Source organism: Anopheles marshallii, chromosome 3 (genome assembly GCF_943734725.1).
Source record: "Anopheles marshallii chromosome 3, idAnoMarsDA_429_01, whole genome shotgun sequence".
NCBI classification, from domain to species: domain Eukaryota; kingdom Metazoa; phylum Arthropoda; class Insecta; order Diptera; family Culicidae; genus Anopheles; species Anopheles marshallii.
The window spans coordinates 68,210,048-68,233,742 of NC_071327.1; the positions used below are offsets into that span (position 1 = coordinate 68,210,048).

Below are 23,695 nucleotides of genomic sequence, written 5' to 3' on the forward strand. Positions count from 1 at the left end.
GACGAACACACAAGCGTAGGGTTACACCCAGGGACCACAAGCAGGCATTAGGTTGCAATCGAATGGCCATTGGCCATCCTTCGCCGGTTGGTTTATTCATGCGGAAGATGGCCACCATCGTGCACGTAGGTCAGAGAGACGATCATACACACGTCACAGGTCACAAGGTGTGGCTGTCTGTGTGTGTATGTGTGTGGCTTTGTGGCTACAGTACGCCGTACAATGCTTGATTAGCTTACCTCATCCTGTCCGGGGAGCCATTTTGCAGCAAGAACGCGTACGATGCTGCAAACCACTAGAGTCTCATCCGCCCATCCCGCACGCTGCAGCCTGCCGTTTGCCAAAGCAAATGGTTTTCAGTTTATGCAAATTTCTCATTTCATCAGAAATGCCCTGTTGCGACCTCATTTACCCACTGACCTGCCGTCGGTCAGGTAGGAGGCGACCGAAAAGCGACTCGAAACCATCAAAACCTACCCATGGAGCTCCTCCGGGTTTGATGTAACGACCACGACAAGCGCTATAAATACTAAATCACGGTAGCATCTTTGATTCGCTCCGAGCTACATGATGCTGCATTTAATAAATCATAATCCCCGACCGACTGTTGCAACAACAACTAGCGGTGGACAATTGGTCCAACGGCACACAGCCCTGCCTCGGTGCCTTTGACATGGGTGTAAGTTTTCGAAATCACTTAGAATAATTACTTATTCCTAAGTTCTGCACCCTCTTTCGACCGGGAGATGTACTTACATCCCTGCGGGACGATTGCTTCCCCGCCCGAAGCCTTCTTGGGGGGGTTGTTTTGCAGCAGCAGCAGCAGCAGCAGCACCGACGCATACGATTGCAGGTTGCAGATACTTGTTGAGAATCAGATGCAATCGTTAAGTCGGTTGGTAAGTCTATTAGAAAAAGTGGTTAAAGACGGAGTTGTTCTAAGCCTATCGAAAGAACCCGAACCGGGGTCTGGAATATGTTAAGAGGATTTAATGAAATTATACCAAAACCCGTGCCGGTCGGTTCCCGGCTGCCTTGCCACATGCAACTGTCTCAGGAAAGGCACATTTTCTCCGGAAACTGATTGGATTAGAACATGCTCCGATCGTATTTCAATCACGTTTTCACATAAATTATGTTACCGTCAGGGCTGATGCATTGCATCACCCGCAGTACATGCGAGAATATGCATGATCCTTGGCGATGGCCGTCTTTCAGCGCCCGCCCCAGCAGCCAGGCGGGCGTAGAGAAATGGTTGAAAGAACCGTAAAATCCTTGATAGAACACGGCGCCCCTATGGGAAAAACCCCTGGTAGCACACCAGAGGCGCATGCAGCGCTTTCTATCATTTGGACCAACATTACATGCTAAATCTTCTCGAGGTTTTGCATCCGGGAAGCATGACGAAATAAAAAACAGCTACCAAAAACAAAAGAAGACATATCCTTCCGAACTTCAAGTTGCATCCAGTTTGCAGTACCGAGAAGTGGTGTTTTTCAAGTGAGGGAAACACAAAATTGTTATTGTTCTCCATTTCAACGACCCAGTGTCGGCAGGGTGCATGGTGTGGAAGCTTATTCCCTGTGCAGCAATGTACATTAGGAAAACATGCAGTACGGGTGCTTGTCCTGCAGAGAACAATAGATGCTTGAAATAAACGAATATCGTTGCTTTATGGTGATGAAGTTGTACTATTTTTTTTAGGTGTTGCTCCCGGAGCTTGAGCTTTCATAATTTTATGGTACAAAGTTTACACAAAGTCTTACAACGAAGTTTGGTCTGTGCAAGTCGTGATGCCATGTTTTTGAATGTACCTGCACAACGAGTTCTTACATCACTCCCTGTTACAACATCTCTTCTGTTTCAAAAGAAAAACTGTTATCATTTTCTCTGGAAAAACGGGTACCAGGATCGAGGATCGGATGAAACCCTTTTTTTTTTTGTTTCGACCATTTACTACACCATCCTAAAACATTTGCGCTGAAATGATCTCTGTTTCCATCCAGGCTAACCAAACCGCTTCTCTTCCTTCCATTCTCCACAGGTTTCGACACCGACCGGGGTCATTTCCCATTTCGTGAACCTGCAAGTGGTCGTCCCGGAAGCGTTCATACTCGGTTCCGGCGAGCTGCACGTGGATATGGGATCAACAATCAATTTAGTTTGCATAATTGAGAAGGTAAGCCCGGTGTTGTGTTCGTTTCGCGTCGACCGGTTTTGTTTATTCATTAGGGGAAAAGAAAGAGCGGTAAAGGGCGCCCCCTAAAAAGTGGGCCTTTTCTGGTGGGAAGTCCTAGCACGGGACGATAGAATTTGCAGCTGCGGGAACGAAGTAATGTGCGAGATTAAACAACAGCCAAGTAAAATGAAGGCTAAAGAATAATCCCATTTGAAGAGTTGGAAGCGCAACATTGCGGCTAGTGCTGCAAAAAGGAACACAAAAATTCGTTAAACATAAAAAGCGTGTTACACAAATCTTCACTTCTCTTGCCTAGTCTCTGTCCAGGGAGGCAATGTCGTTCTTGACCGATACGCTTTTGTTTTGTATCTCACACCCAACCCAGAAGTTGGATGCAAACAGAAGACATTGTTTCACTGCATCCCCCAATGTCTACGCCGTACCATAATGCCAGCAAAAAAGGTAGAATATTATTCTTGATCAACTATTTTAATAAGATTACCACCCAAGAAGACGCCCAACACGATGGGTACGAGGTGCGGGAGAAGGTCTTCCACAACGAAAGTTCCATGTCGATACTTGTGCGAGTACTTACTCGCACTAGGCTGGAATTCGCAGGCTGCCATCGCTATCGGAGCTCGGAGTGCTTTCCAGTCCGTAACTTGTCTAATCTACCTCCAGCACACCATCGTCGTCGATCGGCAAAGCGCTCCGTTCTATGGTGGGACTGTTTGATACCGGCAATGCACGAGTGCTGCGGGAATTGGTAGAAAATGTGCAGAAGTGTATGATTCGGAGCACAATCTCGGTAGAAACATACATATTCGAAAAATGTGCACAATCAGTATGAAGGCCGCCAAAGTTAAGAGCCTTACCAACGATCCCCATTCTTGGGTATCTTTCATGCACTTTATTTCACTCGTTATAGGCCGAAGGGTGTTCTAGAGCTTGAAATATTTCTGTTTTGCATTTTCAACAGCTTCAGCTTACAGAGTTCGATCGACGTTGCATGGAGTTAGCGTTTGCCACGATGGTGTTATCTGCCCCTGCACATGTTGAAGAATCAAGACTCTTTTTTATGCAATGATGAATGTTTTCCAAAAATTAGAACCACAGTCATTTATTGTTTTGTTTTATTTTAAAAAGACACTTCTGAATTCTTTGCTTGTAATGTAAGGATCAATGAAAAGAAACCAATCTTTCCTTGCTCTATTTGGGATCGCGGATTTTTTAGACAATATTTCATCCTCCGGTAGAGCTATTATAGGGTACACACTGGTGTGAACTGCCGAAGTCCGTGTAAAGGAAGCACCATCATTGACTGCCTCAATTTCCTTTACGTCAGGTTTTTTTTTCTCCAATCGCCATTTACTTCGTTTCTTTTGCCTTCATGTCGCCCTTGCTCGGTCCGCCAGACGATAACGAACCCCCGCCCTAACACTGGCCGGTAAGGTTGCGATGGTGTTTCACCGGATCAAGTGCCACCCACCAGGCTCGTTGAGCGGCACCGTAGTACGCGAGCGGGAATGTCACGGTACTATGCACCGGGCATTTTCCCAAGAATGTCGATAACATTGTGCAATTGCGAGAGAAATGTTTCTACGGATTCGTTATTCGCTTGCTTCGTGCCTTTCTTTCTCCCATTCCATTCTTTCCCCCAAAAGTGTCAAAGCGTTTTCGGTTGAAAAAATTTCGATTCGTTCCTTTCTTTAACCACTTTACCGTCCCGAAACCCGTGAAACAATGCACTGCAAACGATCGGTGCGAACATAAAGAAAGTCACCGAAAAACAAAAGATAACCCGAAGTGTCTTCGACAGTCCACTTCCGGTCCGGTTGTTCATTATTGTGCAGTGAATTGAGTGATAAAAGCGATAATTGATGATCCCATACCTTGGTGCACCTTTGGCGTTAGTGCCCCTCCCCCCAGAAAGGGTCCGGAAAACCCCCAAAGGATCGATCGTGTGGATTTTGAACGGTCAGTTTGGTTGAAATGCTCCACTGGCTGGAAATTTATTACCAGTTCATCGCGCTCGCAGACAAGCGTGCGGGCAAGCTAGGATTATGTTTTCTTTTTTTTCGGTCTTTGTTTCATCGTCGATTTTCCAACCGGAGCAAGCGTTTCTACACCATTCGGGGCTATCGAAGCGTTAAAGGGGTTTCTGCTATCTCCGAAATTTATGAAATATGAATCTTCGTCCGGAATTTCGTACGGCGTGGAAAATATAAAATAGTGAAAGCTGAGCACCGGATTTGGGGAAGGTAAGCTTTCGGTAGGTCGATGAAAAGATGGGTGAAAACAAAACCATTTCCAGTGGACCGTGTGCCGAATGTTATCAACAACATTATCAACTCTCATCCTTGATGATGTTAAAATGTGTCTCACTAATCATTAATGGAAAGGATGCCAAATAAATGGTGGAAGGTAAAGATCATCCACAAAAAAAGGAACAACAACAGCACACACACACACAAACCTGCCCCAGCTGCGCACTAATAAAAGATGGATGTACACCCATCAACGGCTTGATTAACAATTCAGTGCCACTCTTCGCTTCGGCCGGTTGAAGCCGCACGCCGGAGAGCTTTATGTGTTTTGTGCACTTCTTGGGAAAATCTCTCTCGCATCATCATCACCGACCCCTCGCGCGCTCGTTGCTCAGATTGATCTCAGCAAGACACCCCGTTACAGATAATGTCATTTACGGTGCGAAAAATCAATCAATCCGAAACCTTTTTGCGCCTCGTTTGTTACTGCGCTAATCTTGCACTCATCTCGAGCGCTGTTTTCGGGATGTTTAGTTTATTTTTCGTTACAACCGGCAGTGGTGGCTGTCTGATGGCAAGGCCACATTACCATGTTGTAATGAAGCATGTAAACCAATCTGTTCCAATCATCGTGGAGAAGCAGCAAAATAGAACAGAAGCTACGAAACGGGAAAGACTTGCTGCTACACTTGGCGCTTATCGTCGGTATCGCAACTCCTACGCAATAATGTTGTCTATTTTGTTAGCTAGCAGACAGACCCTCCGCCAGGCAAACAAGGTTGCCAATTGAACGCAAAGCCGAGAGCGACACAAGCAGAAACAAAAATGAAACATACAACCAGCGCAACAACCATTTGCTGATCAAAATTTATCGCCCACCAAATTAAGCTTATCGCTTCGAAACCGTACCGTACCGGGTGTCTGTGTCGCTGTAGGTGTCCGGCAGTTGCCACATTTGCTCCCACTCCCACACCCGAACACTCTTGTTTGTGCTTGCCGATATTTCGGGCGACTAACCGATTTTCTGCCCAATCAACCGTTTTTTTTTTTTTTCGTTTTACCTCTTCCTCAATGCCCTTCTCTCGCTCTGCAATGCAGCAAGCAACGATGACGCAACCGATCGGCACCGTGCGGTAACAACAATCAAGAAGGAAACCTCCCCCGATGATGCTATCACCAGCGCCACGGCACGCTGCCGTGCTTCTGTTCGAGATAGAAACATTAACAAGCGCACCCAATCGATAAGAACAAATTGTCGGCAGGCTCAAACTAAATCCTGTGGCTGATTCGTGCGGCATTCCAGGGTTTTCCCCTGGCAATCCGATCACCAATGAAGTGAAGATAACGGCCCTGAAGACTTTTAACCCACCGTGGATTAGTTGGGACAGATGGCATACAAAAAAACAACCGCCCAAATACCAAGCGCCACAATGAGGTGTGCTCAGGGCAAACACTAATAACGATACCGAAAAGGGCCGATTGCTTCGCCCGACGAAAAATCTGCTTTAATTGCCACCCATCTATCGCAAAATGGAATGGTGCCGAATCGAGATGGTTTTGAGAACTGGCGAAAGTTTTCCATCTTTCCTCGGTGTGATTATTGTCGGTGCTATTTTTCTTTCAATTTAACAATCACCAGTGCGCATTGTGCTGCGGTGGACGGGGCAACAGGGGCTTGTTTCGGGTGTTGCCTAATTGGGTGTCGCCCCGGGGAAATTGATGACAACCGTTGAACGACACGAAATGGTCAAACTTTCCAGACGGTTGTCAAACGGTTGAATCGAAACGAAGCACCAAGAAGAGAGCAAAATCCCTTTCGATTAATTCACGAATTGGCTTACTTTTGGCTGCTATTTTTGGAATGTAAAAAATATCCATCGAATGAATTGCAATCATCGGTTTCGTTTATTTGCACCATGTTTTTTTCTTTCTTTTCTCTCGCATTTGGTGAAGCACAAATAAGTTTTACACAAATGCCGATCAAAATGCACCACACCAGTAAGCCCTTTTTATTGCCTCTGGGGGTGAATGTGAAAGAGAATGTGCACATTTTACATATTTACAATCGCCATATTGCGTTACAACCCCATGGGAAGTGAAGCGATCGTTTTAAACCCCGCTAGTGGAGAGATGGAACAAATATCACAAAGGAAATGATGAAAAGGTCAACCTGAATGTAAGAACGGAGCAAAAAAAATAATCCAGCAATTCATATGAAGTCAAAACGGGAACGTAATACTTTCGTAATGATTTGGAGCACCATACTTTTTTTGCGCGATCGCAAAAAATTCTCTCTTAGCCCGCGTTTTTATTTATCCTTTCATTTTGTAATGATTGTTTTTCTGTGCATTCTGCAAGGACAGCTAATTCATTTCACCACCAAAGGAAAGGATTATTTACAAATTTATTTTCAAACTTTCTTTTTTGTTTTTGTTTATTTTGTTTGTTTTATATGTTTAGTTCAAATTACAACAAACTTTTTAAAAGTTATGTCATAGTTAATATTTGACTTAAGACTATAAGTTCGTTTATTCTTTTATACGTATAATTAAGAACATGTTAAACACTTCATCTATTTCCTCTTAGTAGTTGATTAAATAGCCACCAATAATTAAAAAATATGCAAGTTACAAATATACATCATTCAAATCACAGCTTTGCTCAGTTGTTTTCTCATCGACTCTTCAGTTATTATAGATCTGATTTAAAAGTGTATCACACAAATTTGCAACTAAGATGCAGAATTGTACAAACTCATGCAAAAATCCTTTCTGATAATTGAAGTTGGTCAAACGCTGTCAACATTGAAGAGGAAACAAAAAGGAACAAAAAAAGCAAACTTAACAAAAATTCCAAAGTTTTTATCAAAAAAAAGTCTGCCAAACCATCACATAAACAGTAAGAACGTAAATATTTTTTGTGAAATTGATTAAAATCACAAGAGATGTATTCATCTTGAATATTCAAATACGTTTGTAGTAAAGTGTTCCAACAAGATGTTTGGTTTCCATGGTTACTATGATCAGACACGTTCTGTAGCAAACTGATTCAATGATCGAACTTGAAGATAGGGAAATAAACCACTACCAATGAACACCAAACCACAGCATAAACTATAAATATCGGAATAGTTACACCCTCAATCGTATTAGTTTACATCAAACGAAATTTTTCATTCAATTTAGAAAGAAAACCATTGTCGTTAGCAGTAAGTGAGTTTTGGGTATCGGCTCACAACCCATCAACGGAAAAAAGCGCTCCACCGGCATGCCGTTGATAGCAGCAACACTATGGCAATTTCGTTCCTCAAAGTACAAGCATGGCACGGTTCCATCCGGCACACACCGAAAGCAAGTATGTGACGGGTTGAACAATTAAGCCACAAATTGAAATTTGGAGCCTTATGCTCGTGTAACGTGAGGTTTTACCCGACCCAGAAGGGCCATTAAAGTGTCCGGGGGCACACAGGGTGGTTTCGGTTTTACTGCTTCCTGCATAACCAACCGTCAAAGTGTCAAATTCAAACTTCTGGCACAATCTAATCAATTCCGCACGTTGCTCGGTCGGCCAACCGGCGTGCAGCTTTGCAGTAGCACCAATGCCACATACACCAATACACGAACGACACGGTTAGGAACGGTTTCTTAACTAGCAATTACGCTGTAAATCGAGGAACAATGTTAGCTAGAACCATTGTCGGTGCCTCCCATTCCACCCATACCCTTTCCCATAGGACGGAAGGAGGTTGTCGAGGGTCTGTTATGTTGTTCGACGAATTTTAAAAAGAAACAGCACACAACTGCAAGAAACCAAATGCACATTCAGCCATTCTGTCCACACACAAAAAAAAGAACCCGAACAAACAAAGCACATCTAACCAACCGCCATTGTTTCCAATAGCCATTGCACAAATGCTTGTCGCCGATTGAAATAACAACAAAATGGCGCACTAGAGCAGCACCATTCACAGTCAAATCGTTGGGTCCGAATGTTTTGCGAAGAAATGAGGGAAAGCAACAATGGAGCAAAACAAAAAAATGGCAACGCTGCCAAATTCCAATTACGCTTAATGTTCGCTGGTCGTTATGGAAATGGGTTTGGTTTTTCGAAATTTTCGCCCATCCGGTCGTGCTTGCCGCGGTAAAGATTCGTGTTCCTTTGCGAGTGTGCTTTAGTGTATCCTTCAGTTCCGGGCAAAAATTGAAACAATCAACCTAACTAAGGCATCCCGAACCGGCCCGATGAATCGATCGCCAATGCCACCGTTGTGCGGAAGTGAATGAAATGAAACGGAAGCATTGCCGGCACGTGCGGGTTTTCGGGAACTCACCCCCACGACGAGTTTTAACCCGATCCTGCAACGTTTTCCCAATGCCAGTGCAATTTCGTTGAAGCTTTTAGTTCCTCCAGGGATCAGCTTTTGGCCAGACAAAAAAAAAAACATCCACCACGTGGCAGGCAAATGAACGGTTCCCAGTGACGGTTGGTACCGAATTACTCGCTGTATCCCGAACTCCCCAGAGCTCGATTCCGATGCTTGAAAACTTCAAATTGAAAGAGTTAAACACTTGCCATCCCCTTGCATCCCGGTGCTTGATGTGGTCGCTCCATTATTTTGTACCATTTTGTGTCAATTTCTGTTCTATTCTACCTCCCTCTCTCTATCTCTCTCTCTTACTTTCTCGCTTCTTGGTGGCAAACCGCGACCAAACTGAGGCCATACCAGGAGGGAGGAAATTGATTTTCCATTCATGTATCCCATCCCAGAATCGTGGCAGGAAATTAAGCATGGTTTTTCTTTTGCTCGAGCGTTCCATTTTCTTTCGCTCCACACGATCGGGTCGGTGATTTCCTGTGCCAGTCCTCGCGGTTTAGATGAAAGTTTCTATTGTCTTGAGTATTGGCTAGCCGGCCAAAAAAAATGCGAAAGAATGGAATGAAATTCTTTTATAAGGGTGGTTTTGACGCATAATGAGGCAATGATTTTGTCGTGTCACGAAAACTGTTTCATCGGTATGCAGCACCCTTTTTTAAGTGAACGTGCATATGATCGTACTGCGTTATGCTGGACGCATTATTTTTAATGCTTTATTATTGCTGGGAACTTAATGGTTATTGGTTTCCATTTGACAAAAGTATGTGAGATCACCTACCAACACAGAAATCCATTTTCTTGCTACAAAATCATTTTCATCGAAGGTCTTTCGCACCATTTTATTGCAAAGTTCATTACAGAAAACGTTTCAATTACCACCAGATTCGTTTAGAACCTTTCCGTTCCGAGATTGATGATAGAACTCTTTTTTTCTACGTCCACTTCAATCTATCGAGTACCATTCGAGTGACCGTGCCTAGTGTACTAATTTAGACCGATGTTCCTTTTTTTATTTGCACCATCGTAGAGTCCACAACCACCCCAGTACGTGTACTGGCAGCGTAACGATCGGATGATCAACTACGATGACTCGAGGCGAGACATCACCATCGAAACGACGCCCGGTCCACGGACGCAGAGCCGCCTCATCATCCGGGAGCCGCAAATCAACGACTCGGGCAACTACACCTGCTCGGCCAGCAACACGGAACCGGCCAGCATATACGTGTTCGTGTCCAAAGGTAAGTTAATGTTGCACATGTTTCTTCGCTTTCTGGAGAATTGATGGATTGATGGAACAGCTAGTATGAAACTTCCATTAGCTTGTAAGATTAGCTTACTAGGATGGGACGAGTTGTGCTTCCGAACAGCAGTGAATAACAACCCGGCGTAGTGCAGAAAAAAAAAGCAACTCAACCACCAGCTTAATCTAATCGCCCTGATCAACCGCCACTCACACACCGTACGGGCTCGGAACAAGGACAACTTCATTTCACTTACACGGCGCCATTGTTGTCGCGCTTTTGTTACCCATTACTGACCTTCTTGGGCGTCGAGTTCGCCTTTCAAGGACGACATCTTGTGGCACTGTTTGCGTGCCCGGCATTGCAAGTTCTCACCGACTGTCTATTCTACCGTACCGCGCGACTCCTCATGGCCCTCCCCACGTGCCGGGCACCGCGTGTGATGAATGGACAAAGTTGTTGAAATTTATTAGGCCAACACCTTATCGCCTAATTACTATTCAGAGACTTAATTATGCCCGAAAGTTTGCCACCCCAAAACACCCCGCCCCGTGCCAACGGGCACCCCCTGCTGATGCGTCACCGATAGAGAAAGTTTTTCAAGCGCCCTGTTGGGTGTTGCTGTTTTGCTACTTCCACCGCAACTTGTGGAGCTACCTGAGGGATGGGATGGTACTTTTTCCTGATGTACCTTCCGATCCATGTACATCATTCCGGTGGTTCGTTGGGAGTAGTGTTAGTAGTTTTGGGAGATGTTATCAGTAAAATGGAACATAGTGTTCGCTTTCATCCAAACGCACAACCAACGTATCGCTGTAGTAGTTGCAGAGATTGACAATTTCGTACGTGTCTACATAAAACTTAGAGTGTAGGGAATGGAGAAAAATGTTTCATGTGTTCGGGGAAAAACAGCATGTGTTTGATAGTATGCAATTGAATGTCTACCTTCGGATGAGTGTTTCATCAACTGTGCATAAAAAAATTAGTTTAGTATAAGTAGGAATGTTTTGAATAGCTTCTTAATAGTTCCTATCAGTTTATTTAACTATTTATTGGATGGATTCATCAACATATGTTTAAACCCTGAATCACTCCTTATGAATCTTGTTTAGTATCAATTACATTTTGGATGGAACCTTACAACAGTTGTGAGTAAAGTTCTTAAAAACAGATTCTAAACTTCGTAAGGAAAATTAAAAAAACAAAAGAAAAAGGAAAATGATCAAAAAAGGAGGAAAACTATCAAATATTTCATTAATCAAAATATTTTAAGAAGTCACTTAATAGTACGGCAAAATATTAAACACCAAATAAAAGTTCTAATTTTCCAATTAAAATGTAGTACATCCCGAATCCGTAAAGCTTAATTAAAATACTAGTATCTCCCAATTGTAATACACTTCAACGTATTTGTAATTTATGTTAGCAGCAACCTTATTTTGAAGCTATTCCAATCAAGGGTCTTTGATAACTTTTGAGTATCGATTTACTACATGCTGTTATCAAAAACGTGAGCTTTCCTCATTTGCATTTCTACAAATTTGAAAATTTTATAAGACATTTTTCAAAATTTGAACTTCAAGATGGTACAAAAATGGTTTTCCTGCATTTGCTTATTGCATCCTTAATGTCCTTAATGTCAGGTAGATATGCTCACTTAAAGCGGCAAAATAATGTGTTTGGGTTCTGCTTCTCGCACAAAGTCCAAACAAACAATTCACAACACTACATTTCGGCAACAACAAGCTTTGGCGCACAGCAAAATAACAGCACGCTGCATGAACAAATTAACGATAATCCATATTCCAGCACCCCAAACCAAGATTTACCCGCAAAAGCGTTCGCTAGAACATTAGTGCTTAATTTAAAAGCACATCTTCCGAGTGTTCGCTTGCCATCGCCATCAACCAGAAACAACTCTCATTTCCCTTGACAAATCTATATGGCTGCCGGTCGTGCCGCAAACTCCTCAACGAACTAATCCTTCGCCCCGGATCCACCGATAAACCCGCCGTCCGTCAACCAGGAACAACCCCGGGCTCGGTGTTTCGTGTTGGTTCATCGAAAGCACACCGAAAGATAAGCGACCGCAAACCACCCGAGAAGAAAAACAAATCGAACCCGTGCCAACTTCCAGCCGTGCTTCGGAGCTGAATGGGTGAAATTAATTTACCCACCCAGAGCCTGATCGCACATCCACGTGGTCGCTTATTTATCTCATCGTTCCGTACGATCGCTACATTTGTTAAGTTTTTTTGGCCCCCAGAATGGAGTTTTCCGCTTTTGTTTTTTTTTTCAACTCGTGAGGAATGGTTAGTGCGTGCGTGCGTGATGGAATGGCAAAATGTACGGGAATGTATGGTGCTCCATTCATCCTGCCCACCCGGTTCGAGTACGTATTTATCCTACCCCAACCATCGAACTTCTGCCGCTTCCGGTCCAAAAACGACCGGAAACAAGTTGCCGAGCATAACTTTTCCCGTCACCAGTGGTAAAGGTGTGAATCTACAGCACACCATCGAGAATGGTGCGGAAGGTTAGGGAAACAACAGGGTACGCAGTTACACAAACACTGCCATAACCCGAACGGAACGCAAAACCACCATCACCGTTCGATGGTTGTTTTTCTTTGTGGTGTTTTCGGGCACGATGAATCAATCTGTCCTAGCAGGAGGAGTGGGAGGTGAGTCGAACTCCGATTTGGTGGTCGATTTCCCGGAAGCATATCCCCGTACCGATCGCCTGTCAGCCCACGTGGCTAATTGAGTCGTCACAGGGTCGCGTGGGCTGAGAGTCGATTAGGTAAATTATGGAAGCATTTCCCTCGCAGCACTGAGCTGGAGGTGTTGGTCCCGCGGCAGGGCAGTCAGCAGTATTAGCAGGATTAGGGCGGGAGGGAATAAAACTCTGCATGCGAGAGAAAAGAAAAGTTTGAATTGATTCGAAACGAGCGAAACGATTGCTGTTCCATCAAAAGTTGAGGCGAAACAAAAATAAACCCAGTATGACAGGAACATACCGGGCGATTTACTATGTATTCAGCGTTCATTACGGCGCACTTTGTGATGAAACTTTTCTAATGCTGAGGGGACCGACGTCATAAGCGTTTTTCGTAGAAGTTTTATGGAAGCTGGGAAAGGCGCAAATTACAATAATTACATAACTCACACAACATTAGTTAGAAGTGAAGGGAAACCTTATTTTATTATTTCAATCAGAAGTGTGAGATGGGTGCATGTTGAAAAATATGTTTTCTTTATATAGTTTATATATTTTCAAGCCTTTATGTATGGTAAATTGGTAATGTAAACGTTCCTGCTAGTAGATAAAAGCTTTGTTCTTCGCCTTAAACTTGTGTCGAAATAATCTCTTTGAAGTTATTGCACAAACTGAAAAAAACGATAGTCCAGGAAAAAAACAACCGATACCAAACTTAATAGTTTGGTGTAGAATGTTTTATTAAAAAAATCTCATAAAGCAAGTTGTTCGTGCTGTAAAATCCTATTTCATGACGGAAAAAAACACAACAAAAAAAAGACATTTCTACGAACTGCTGTGAAGCTCCAAATGAGAATTTTATTACATCGACCGCACACACAAGATTGCAAAAACATTACAATGAATTGAACAAGTTTTTAAAAGCCCCGGAGAAATACATAAGTAAAATGGATAGAATCCACTTTTGCCGACGCTCGCGGCAGCATTGCGAATGGTGCATTTGTAACTTAAGCATGCCGCTGCTCCACACCCACTGGTGAGCTCCAGCCAACCGAGCGTTAGTAACTTAAATGACAACTTTACTCCAATGCCGTGAGCCGCAAGTTCCGAGAGTTACGGCGTTGATTGCACCCGGTTTGCGAATGTTTGGCTGGGCAGTACCGGGGGCTGGTCAACTTCTGCTCACAGCAAAACTGCACGATTAAGAAACTTACTTACCCGCCCGACTGGGTGGTTCAGAATTGGCCGGAAATAGACTAAACTCTACACACACACAAAAAAAAACTCCCCCATACACACATACCCACAATGTCATTACAACGTGCAAGAAGCCCCGGAACTGCTGGCGGGTGGAACTGCTTAGCTTTAGCAAACCTCGCAAAAAAGCTGCTCGCTCTCTTTGCAAACGGTGGATAAAACCACTTTTTTTTTCGCTGAGTTCGGAAACATTCGCCAAAGCGTACAATAAAACTGCATTCATACTGCTTCGGTTCTGGATGGCCTCCAGGGCGGGAACACTTAGTTGAACAAGAACAAAAGACAACCCGACGCGAATGCAAAAAAAAAAGACAAGGAAAAAAACACAAGTACAGTCGCGATTGCATACATTTTACGCGCCCAACACACTCCTCTGACCTGGACGGTACGCTTCGGAATTCCACTGCTACCATGCGGCACCCTTGCTGGAGGCTGCGAAAAGGGGTGCAAAACTTGCAACCCACTAAATGCACTTTCCTTGCAGTATGCTGCGTTCTGCGGAGGTGGAACCCATTTGGGGGGTGGGTGGCTGAGAATATTTTTTTTTTCAAACATCCACACCAACACACTCACACACACACACATACATACACAAAATAACACGTAGAATTAAACGCACGGACCCGGAAGGCGATTTTCGAAAAGTTTTCGTGAAGGATTCGCGAACATCGTGCCGGAGGAACGAACTGTAAATTGCATTAGAATATAGCGCCGGGGAAAAATCTAGTGCGCACGAGTTGCCTGCATTTTCCGACTGTGTTGCGCGAGTTGTGTCGTGAGGAAAAACTCGCCCACCAACTACATCATTTTTCCCTTCCGGGTTTGGTGTAGTTGCGATGGTTGGCGAGTAATGCTGGAAGTTTTCCTTCCACCGCGTGGTGCTGTATCTCTTCCGAAAACGTATACACTCACAGATTGCACGATGATGACCATGTTAAGAACCCGGTTGGTTCGTTCCCACCCTCACCGGATCATCCTCCAAACGTTCCGCCGGCAATGGAATTTCAACCTTGTACTGGCCAACCGATGTGATTTTAATGGAAGAGAAGCAAAAAACAAAAAGTACAATTCACGCTTTTCACATTGAAAATGAAGACTACCATCGTTGGTGGAGCTGGAGAGATGGAGAGCAGAACGGGATCGTGCGATCGGGCGGGACAGCTGGGAAACTTTTCATCGATACGCGCTGCCCCTAACGAGCAGCTTAATGGGACGGCATTAACAAGAAATTATTAACATTCCGACGGAAAATCCGCTTTTTTCCTCCGGACAAGGGGCAGTTTCGGCGAGCGCCCTGTAGTTGGAATAATGAATTTTTCGCAACTTCACCGTGGACGGGTTAGTGGAAGTGTGAAACAATTTTGAAATACTGCCAATACTTTTACACGTTCATCCTGCCCCCTACTGGGAGGCAGTTTTCCGAGGTGTGACTTGCCATTTTCGGTATTGCAGGCTATCTTCCTTCGTGCCATCGTTTCATTCTGCGCCATGCAAATGTACTCGCTGTGTGAGATGATTAATTCGGAGCAAGTAAGTTCCAATACCACCACAATAGGCTCTCGAGCGAGGGTCTGAAAGCTTTCACTCTAGAGAAGATAAAAACACGAAAATTGTAATGATTTTACAGCCAGGGGTGTTTAAAAACTTTGAACCCTCTTTGCAATGTGTGAAAGGAATTTCCATCGTTAAAGGAATCATTTAAACCGGTACGCCATATTGAGGTACGATTATTATTCCTACCTTACTGTTACTGTCCCTTTCACGCAAAGCCCCTCTCTCCCTCCTTCCCAACACATTCTATTCGGGGTTGATTAAAACCCAGGCTTCACCCGTATACTATCGGGCAGACGTGCCAGTGGAAAACTACCGGGCTCAGTGAGGGAAAACGAGTCAGCAACAAGTTTTAATTAAAACGAACATTCGTTCCGGATTAGGTGGCACGAAATTGGCCGCACCGTACCGGTTCGGGAAGGGTGAACGGTGCACGGGGAAGGAAGACAACCAATCGATGCTCGTGCACCGAGAGTTGAGGTGAGCTGCCGAAAAATTGGAAATTGAAGTTTCAACGAGCAGCCACCATCAACCGAAACAGCTTACAAGGTTGATTAAGGCAGAACCCCGTAAACCCACATCCGGTCGACGTCCATTAACCGTTGCGTATTTATTCTGCCCGTAAAACGAACGGGAAAGGGGCAGCGAGGACGCGACACCATGCGGCGAAAAGGGGGGCCCTGGTTCGTACATTAATGCACACCATTTTGGCCACTTTCATCAAAATCCATCGAGTTCCATTAGGAGGAAAACTTGTACCAGACGAAAAAGTATCCCGCATGAAGTGATCGTGCGATACGCTCCGCAGGACTGCGGTGAAGTGTAGAGATGAGAGCTAGCAAGCAAAAAAAAATCAGCATATCTGCCACGTCAGCAGCACTCACCCCGTTTAGGCTACCTGAGGGACGGAAAGTGCCCATTCACATCATCACTCTTTGCTGGTTAATGTTTCCATCGAGCACCGAAGGTAGGAGTGAAAAAAGATGAAAACTCACTCAAAAATGGTTTCAATAGGCACCCCTTTTCTCTCTCACTCTATCTCTCTCTCTCTTTCTCCCACTAAATTTACTCCCCTTTTAATGGAAGACCAAACTTTGTTCGATGGTTTTTTTGTTCTCATCCTTCCCGAACACTGCAACCAAATTAAAATGCTTCACTTGCTTTAACTTCAGGCGCTTTCACCTGCTAGGCATTGTGTGGCTGAAAAGGGGTGATAAATTTCATTAGCCACTTTCTTCCTCGTCCCCGCCAAACTCCCACCTGCTGTCACACAAAGACACATTTTGTCTAATTTCATATTATTTTACCTCACCCAGGATGAGGCAGTGTTGTGGGCTTGCTTATCGGCCACGCCATTTCGCAGCCACCACGCCCTGAAACTTTCTAATCAACTTGACCTTGCGCCAGCCGGAAATAGCAACATTAAGGATAGCCCTATTGCCGGACGCACCTGCCGGACGGATTAATTACTTTATTGAATTGCGAAATTTTCGCCAAGCACAATTATCGACTGTGCGCGACAAGCGATGGCCCGGCGCGATGCCGTTCGGTAAGGCGTTCAATGCAAAGTTGGGCTGTGTAAGACCGTTGGGTTTTGGGCACCGTGCGCACAACATAACGGAGCACGATTAACGCAAATTGGAAAATAATACCCCCGCGTGGACCGGTAGGAAAGGTTGTTTTTTTGCAGGTTTCCGGCTTCTGCCTGCCCGCCCAATACGAGGCAACACCGGGATTCACACCGGCAATGGGTTCTTATCTTCGTTCGGAGCTGAAATTGGATCCCGTTTCCGTGATCTTCCCTGTGGTGGCCTCCCCCGCTGTACGCGCGCTCGAGCTTGCTTCCTATCGCACTCACCTGATCTCCATCCACTTTGCCGTCCAGTTGGCTGTTGCGCCGTTTTGTCCACCAGCTAATGTGTTGGAAGCTCGGAGATGCGAAATGCAGTAAAATACGATTAGCGTTCATTTTTCGTCGAGGCTGTTCAACGGGGAAGAATACACACACACTCCTTGTGCACGCACACTTAAACCAAACAAATAATTTCAGGTGGACGAAGCCAAACCCATTTGCCGCATGTTTGCCAAGATGCAGAGATAAGTCACAGCCTCCTTTGCTAATGTTTTCCAACGAGTCGATTCGGGGCTTTGGAATTTCCCATTTTTTTTCGTGGGGGGGTTCGGAGAGTGGGTTTGCAATGTTTGGGGATTTGCCGTACGCTTTTCGGGAGCCTAGCGCATCGATCCGGTATTGCAAATTTGCATTTTTACGGTAAATGTATAATTTCAGCTATTGAAAACTCGGTTTCAATGAATTGTGTTGTTGAAGGTGCAGAGTGGGGCTTAACACCTAATCTTAAAACAAATTAATGTGATTGGACGATGTTATTGAAGCAAAACCTTGAGAAGCTTCTCGGAAGCGTTAAAAGAACTTTCTATATCTTGGAAGTATTAATAACCAAATCTAGTTTAGGACTAACCTTCCTCTAGATGACCTTACTACATGTGATCAGACACAGCTTAAGTCGTTCGGTAGGCATTATGAGTAGGGGTAATAAAATACCGTTAACAGTTTCACATATGCCTCGAACCCTCATCACGAAACTGGAAAGTTTAAGCTACAAACAGAAAGAATTACTTTAAAGCGAACAGAAAAGCTTATAACATTCTTGTGACGAAGACGTTCCTGGAGAAAGATTGGATACGGAATGTTATCGATGTTTTTGGATTGCGTTTCAATAGATTGCAATCATCTAACGTGAAAGCAGAATGTATCATAAAGAAGTCTTATTGCAATTAGTGGATAGCCTAGAAACTTCAACAAATTTAACATTTAAGATCTTTTTTATTCATATTTATAGTGATACACTTGGTGGTGTTTCACCTTCTTATCATTGTCGTATGGACGTAGATCAGTTGTTAGAAACAACAGTGATTGATGCGAATGTTCTTAAATGTTTGGTGTAACCTATTCAAAAAGTTAAATTTTCATTTCCTCTTTTAAATCGTTGTCTAGGAATTAAGCTCGGCTAAGTACGTAACATTTTTAAAATAGTTGAAAGAAAACCCAGCAGTTTCAAAAATCTTATAACCATAATAAACTTCAACAGATCGTAAGAATTTCCCATACAAATTTAGCCCAAGCAAACAATTCCAAAACCCCTTCGTTGCTTAATAAACCTCAAAAAGGAACACGAGCAGCTTCTCTTTAAATCTCCCAGCACATTTCAACCATTCTCCGAAATTGTTACCTCGAAAACAATTTCTCATTACTGTCATGTTGTGCACATCAAAGAACCGTTCATACCTTCCAGGAACCGGAACAAAGGCTTACACCATAAAAGCTCTTCAATCAATCGCTTACTACGCTGCAAGCACAAACAACCTTTCCGCTGCAATGGTTGGACGCATCGTTACCCTCGTGCATTAAAAGCTGCTCACCACTCGTGCAGCTTATAGTGCGGAGAGCAGAAAAAAAAGCTCGCACACACTCACTCAACTTGCTGGGAGCAAAGTGCCATAATCAAAATGCCAACATTTGTGCACGTTTCCATTAGTGGCGCCTCGTACCGTGCGAACAAAACACACCGCCGTTCGCTCAGCGCCATTGTGGGGCGTGCACGGTGGGCGAGATTTGTGCCGGATTCAATTATTGGTTCATCGTTTTGTCGTAAACAGATCATCGTCGTATGATGCCGTACACACCGTACACGTGAAGAACACACACCGACGCGCTAACTCACGTTAAGCCAGAAAGGGTCTAAAGCCATAGCAGCGTGTGGGATCGATGTCGAAAAAGCGCCATCATGGTCACCTAGCTCGGAGGAGGGAGAAAAAAAAGGATTTGAAAGTAAGCGGATTACCTTTCCATAAAATTACGTCATGATTGGCCAATTGAGAGATGCTACCAAACACGTGGCTGGGAAAAGGGAACGTTCACTGTGACTGACCGTTTTACCTTCGACCACCATCTCCGTCGGTCTGAGCTCATGCCGGTTGCGATGTGTATCTGTCCCGGTGCTGCCGGAGCGTTGAACTCATCCATCCGCCATTTTAGATAATAGTTCGTGGAAGGAGTTAGAATTTAGGCTACAAATTCGAGTGAAATTTCTCAATACTGTTCACTTAAAGACTACGTTTTCTTTCCTGCTTTCGAGTGCAACGAACGTTAGCTATCAGCTTGAGTCGCTTGTTTAGTTTATGAACGGGTTACACATGTGAAAGCCACACTTTACGCTCAATCGAGCGTAATTCAAACGGATACACGGATAGCAAGAGGAACAGTAAAGTTGATGTTGTTTAAGTGCCATGTGTTTCGGAACAGAGGGAACTGTAAGTTACTGCCAATGTCGATAAGAGTAAACTGAGTTATTTACTGCCCTTACTGTTTTCCCTCCCCACACACACTCATACACACACCCAAGCAAACACTTTGCATAGGTTTAACGCGCATACCAACGCTCTCTGGCGGATAACTCCGAAAGCTTCCACGGTAGCACGATAAAATTATGATCAAAAAGAGAATAAGCCCTTTCGGGACGTTGCGAGCGAAAGGAAAGCAGTCCAGCAAGCTGAGTCTTGTACGAATCTTCCCCAAAACTTTTCCCGAAGACTCCTTCCCCATCTTCCGATCCCATCCCACACGCAAACCTACACCATGGCGGCGCCATTTCCGTACGGCTCGGACGAACAAAACTCTCGCACGAAACTATGAAAGTAATAACAATAATGCATGAACCGCCCATGGGAGGAAACTTTAAACATAGCCAAAGTCAATATTGATTCTATCCCGGTTCAACCATCCCAATAGCCTACCCAATCTCTCGGTTCCTGGGCACCGATCCGCCAGCTAATCTGAGGAACCATGCCTCCACAGCGGGACGACCAACTTCCACCGGCCCTCGTATCGGGTTGGATGGGAAAAAGTTCGTTCCGAAAAGTAGCAACATAGCAAAAGAAAAAAAAATATCCTGATGCCCTGCTAATGCTCTTACCGTGCTTTCTGCTGGCAATCATTTTTTTTTTTTTTTGATAAGAATTTTCAGTTACTTCACTTTCCGCTAGAAAGTAGCCTAAAAGGTTAAAGATCGTACATGAAGGCTGTGATGAAAGCGGGACCGGTGCCGGGTGATGGTAGCTTCCATCCGTTAAAAATCTCGCCGTGTGTATTTCATGCAATGAGCTCAGTAGCATCCAAGAACGGAAAATCACCGTGACGCATCGTTCCGAGAGATCGAAGAAGATGGCGGGCTATTTAACTTCTAGCGCAAACTTACAATTGAACTATCACGCAAGCTGCCAAACGAACGGAAATCAGCTGCAAAGCGTCACTCGGCATCAAACAGTTGAGGATGCAGCGGCAGGAAGTGCAAGTGCAGTCACGGCAGGGATGATGGTAAAGTTTTCCGGCCGTAGTTTCCTCCCTCTTCCTTTTCTTTTTTTGTTTCCATTTATCTCACGTGTCTGTGTAACGTAACAAAAAGGCTCGGAAAAAATCGTTGATTTTAAGCTCGCTTGAAGTGGGTTTTTTTTTGTCTCTCTTGTCCGTTTTCCGGTGTGGATAATGCGATTGCACCTATTGGCTTCGACAATGCAACCAATTTCCGTCGATTTGGATTTTTTTTATTGAAAACATTTCAACAGCGCGTTATGTTCCTTTTTTATTTCTTTATACTAATGTAGCACAATCAGGATAAGTGTTTTCAGTGTAAAAATATGTTATTCAATTTAGAAGATTTTTTCATTTTGCTCCATCTTTCTTTAAAGGATAGTGAATAATAATTTGTTATATTTATTTTTTATGATTTTTATTTTTTATTATTTCAATAACACACTTCAAATATCATTTACTTGTAAAAGAGTTAGAGCTTTTTGAAACTTCATAATATAGTAATAATATAGTAATATAGTAATTTCTGGCGCAAATTCTTTCCACCACATCTGGCACAAAATGCTAATCCTACCCCAGCTCAATGCTAATCAATGTGATCGAGCGCACAAAATTGGGTCATCTGCAGTGTAAACTAGCCCACTTAACCGACGGTGGTGAATCATTCGTGGCTGAAAAGCGTTAAATTTGCTGTAAATTTTGACCATGCAGCAAACCCTCCACTGGACCCATACTTTACCGCCTGTTTTCGCACTCGGCCGGGTGAGGAATAATTTTTCGAATACCGGACTGATAGTGGTGCGAAAAGTTTTCCAAATGAATTAAAATCCATAGAAAAGAGGAGGTATTGGGTGAGGAGTGATTTGAAAAAACTTTCCCGGAACGTTAGCATAATTTAATACACTTTTCTTTATCCTTACTTTATCCTTTTTGTTCCACCGAACTCATTCATTCATTCCCGGCAAAAGTAGCAGGAATAGCTGGCGTCTGGTTCTGGGAACGATATGAAATTGTTAATGAAGGTGTGGAGCTGGGGCAGATTATAATTTTCCGATATGGGATTTTTTGCAGAGACCGGGTTACATTGAGCAAATTAGTAGTAAATGAAATACTTTTAATGTAAATGGGGTAACGATCTAATCATGCTCTTGAGAATTGAATATGTTTGGTTTACACTTACGCTAGGTTGCTGAACATTTTATTGCTAATATTGCTTTAACACGAACTTAAAGAAAATCATGTTAATAATTCTGGTTATTTAACTCATGACTGCTGTTATTTCAACACTTAGTTTACAGTTCTTAGTGTAAATAATCTCTACGTTTTTAATGGTGTGCGAAAGTATTTCTTTTGTGTTGGAGAATTCTTTTGATATTTTAAAATGATTTCTTACCCATTTCAAGAAATTATTTTGGGCATAAAAATAAAAATTTGATTTTGAGTTTCTTGAGTCGTAGTCACATTTATATGAGTTACTAATCAGATCAATTTTTTGGCCTCGTCGTGTTGGAATGTTTCTAAGAGTTTAACATAATTAAAGCTTATTTATTGGACAAAGTCATGCGTGATTTATTTAAGACTATTTTTTCCAGTTTTTCGTCTAACTATATCGCTATACGTCTAGTTCATTAATCATTTTCTGAGCTTCGTCCAATCACCTCGAAAAATATTGCTATCGATCAAATCCGAACTGAAGAGCAAAAGCATTTTATACGAGCGTGTGATATTTTTTTTTCTACACAAAAGTTCGAACAAAAAAAAAACTGCAAAACAATAGATATGAAAGTTGATGCTAACAAATCATCAAATGGTTCAGATAAAAGGCCAACCGATCGAAAACAAAACCAATACTCCCCGCCGTAACGCATCGCTACTGTTTCGACATCGAACGTTCGCTATACGGCTATAAATCGGAATATACTCAATTTATGACCTATTCGGACCGGCACCGTCCACCGCTGCTTCCTTGGTCCTGCGCGCGCCTGGCAAAGCAATTATGGTCACCCTCGTAGCCGGCAGAATGACAAGCGATCGCGGGCGGCACCGCAGCAAGTGGCAGTCTATAAAAATTAAACTTAGGAAATTAAATTTGATGGCTTTTCATTCAATCTCCACTCTGGTGTGGTGCGAACCGTGTACGAACACGGCCTCAAACTCCTCGCCCCGTTGGCTGCGGCATTTCGCTCGTTCGCCCTGCTCTCGGTCGACCGTGTGCAGTTTGATTGAATTTCCGTCAAATAAAGCAAATAACTGAGTGAAGCTAACCAAAAAAACCAACAAAAGAAAAAACCTAAACCCCCAGAAACCCGCAACATCATAAAGCTTCCCGTGCCATCGTTCGGTGCTTTGCTTCGGTGGCAGTGAAAAAGAATAATTCGAACAGTACCTTTGCCGGATTTTTCTCGCAAGAGCAAACGGTATTGCACGGAGTCATCTTCAAAATTGAGTCACTTCGCGAAATGGGACAGACCACTGCCGTCCAGTCTGTGGTGCGATTCTACGCACGATCGGACAACAATAGCCACCAGCGAACGTCCATCCCCCGTTTGGAAGTTCTTCATGCTATACACCTTTTCGGTTGATGTTTTATGCTGGTTTCACTTGGATTCGAAAACGTTTTACGAAGCACTAAAATTTTATTTACTTTCAAGTGATTGCAGCATTTTAAGTGGTAGTTTCTTCTCGTCTGCCAGCAAAAGCGTGGTAAAATCCCCT

General features: G+C 43.6%; 1 protein-coding gene across 1 annotated transcript in view; it reads left to right on the forward strand.

The window, feature by feature from the left end:
- Positions 1-23,695, forward strand: part of LOC128711338 (zwei Ig domain protein zig-8) — a 120,199-nt gene that overhangs the window by 85,221 nt on the left and 11,283 nt on the right. Inside the window, exons 5-6 of the mRNA XM_053806206.1 lie at positions 2,045-2,179; positions 9,849-10,062. Of these exons, the coding sequence (XP_053662181.1) occupies positions 2,045-2,179; positions 9,849-10,062 (349 nt within the window). The remainder of the gene's footprint in view (positions 1-2,044; positions 2,180-9,848; positions 10,063-23,695) is intronic.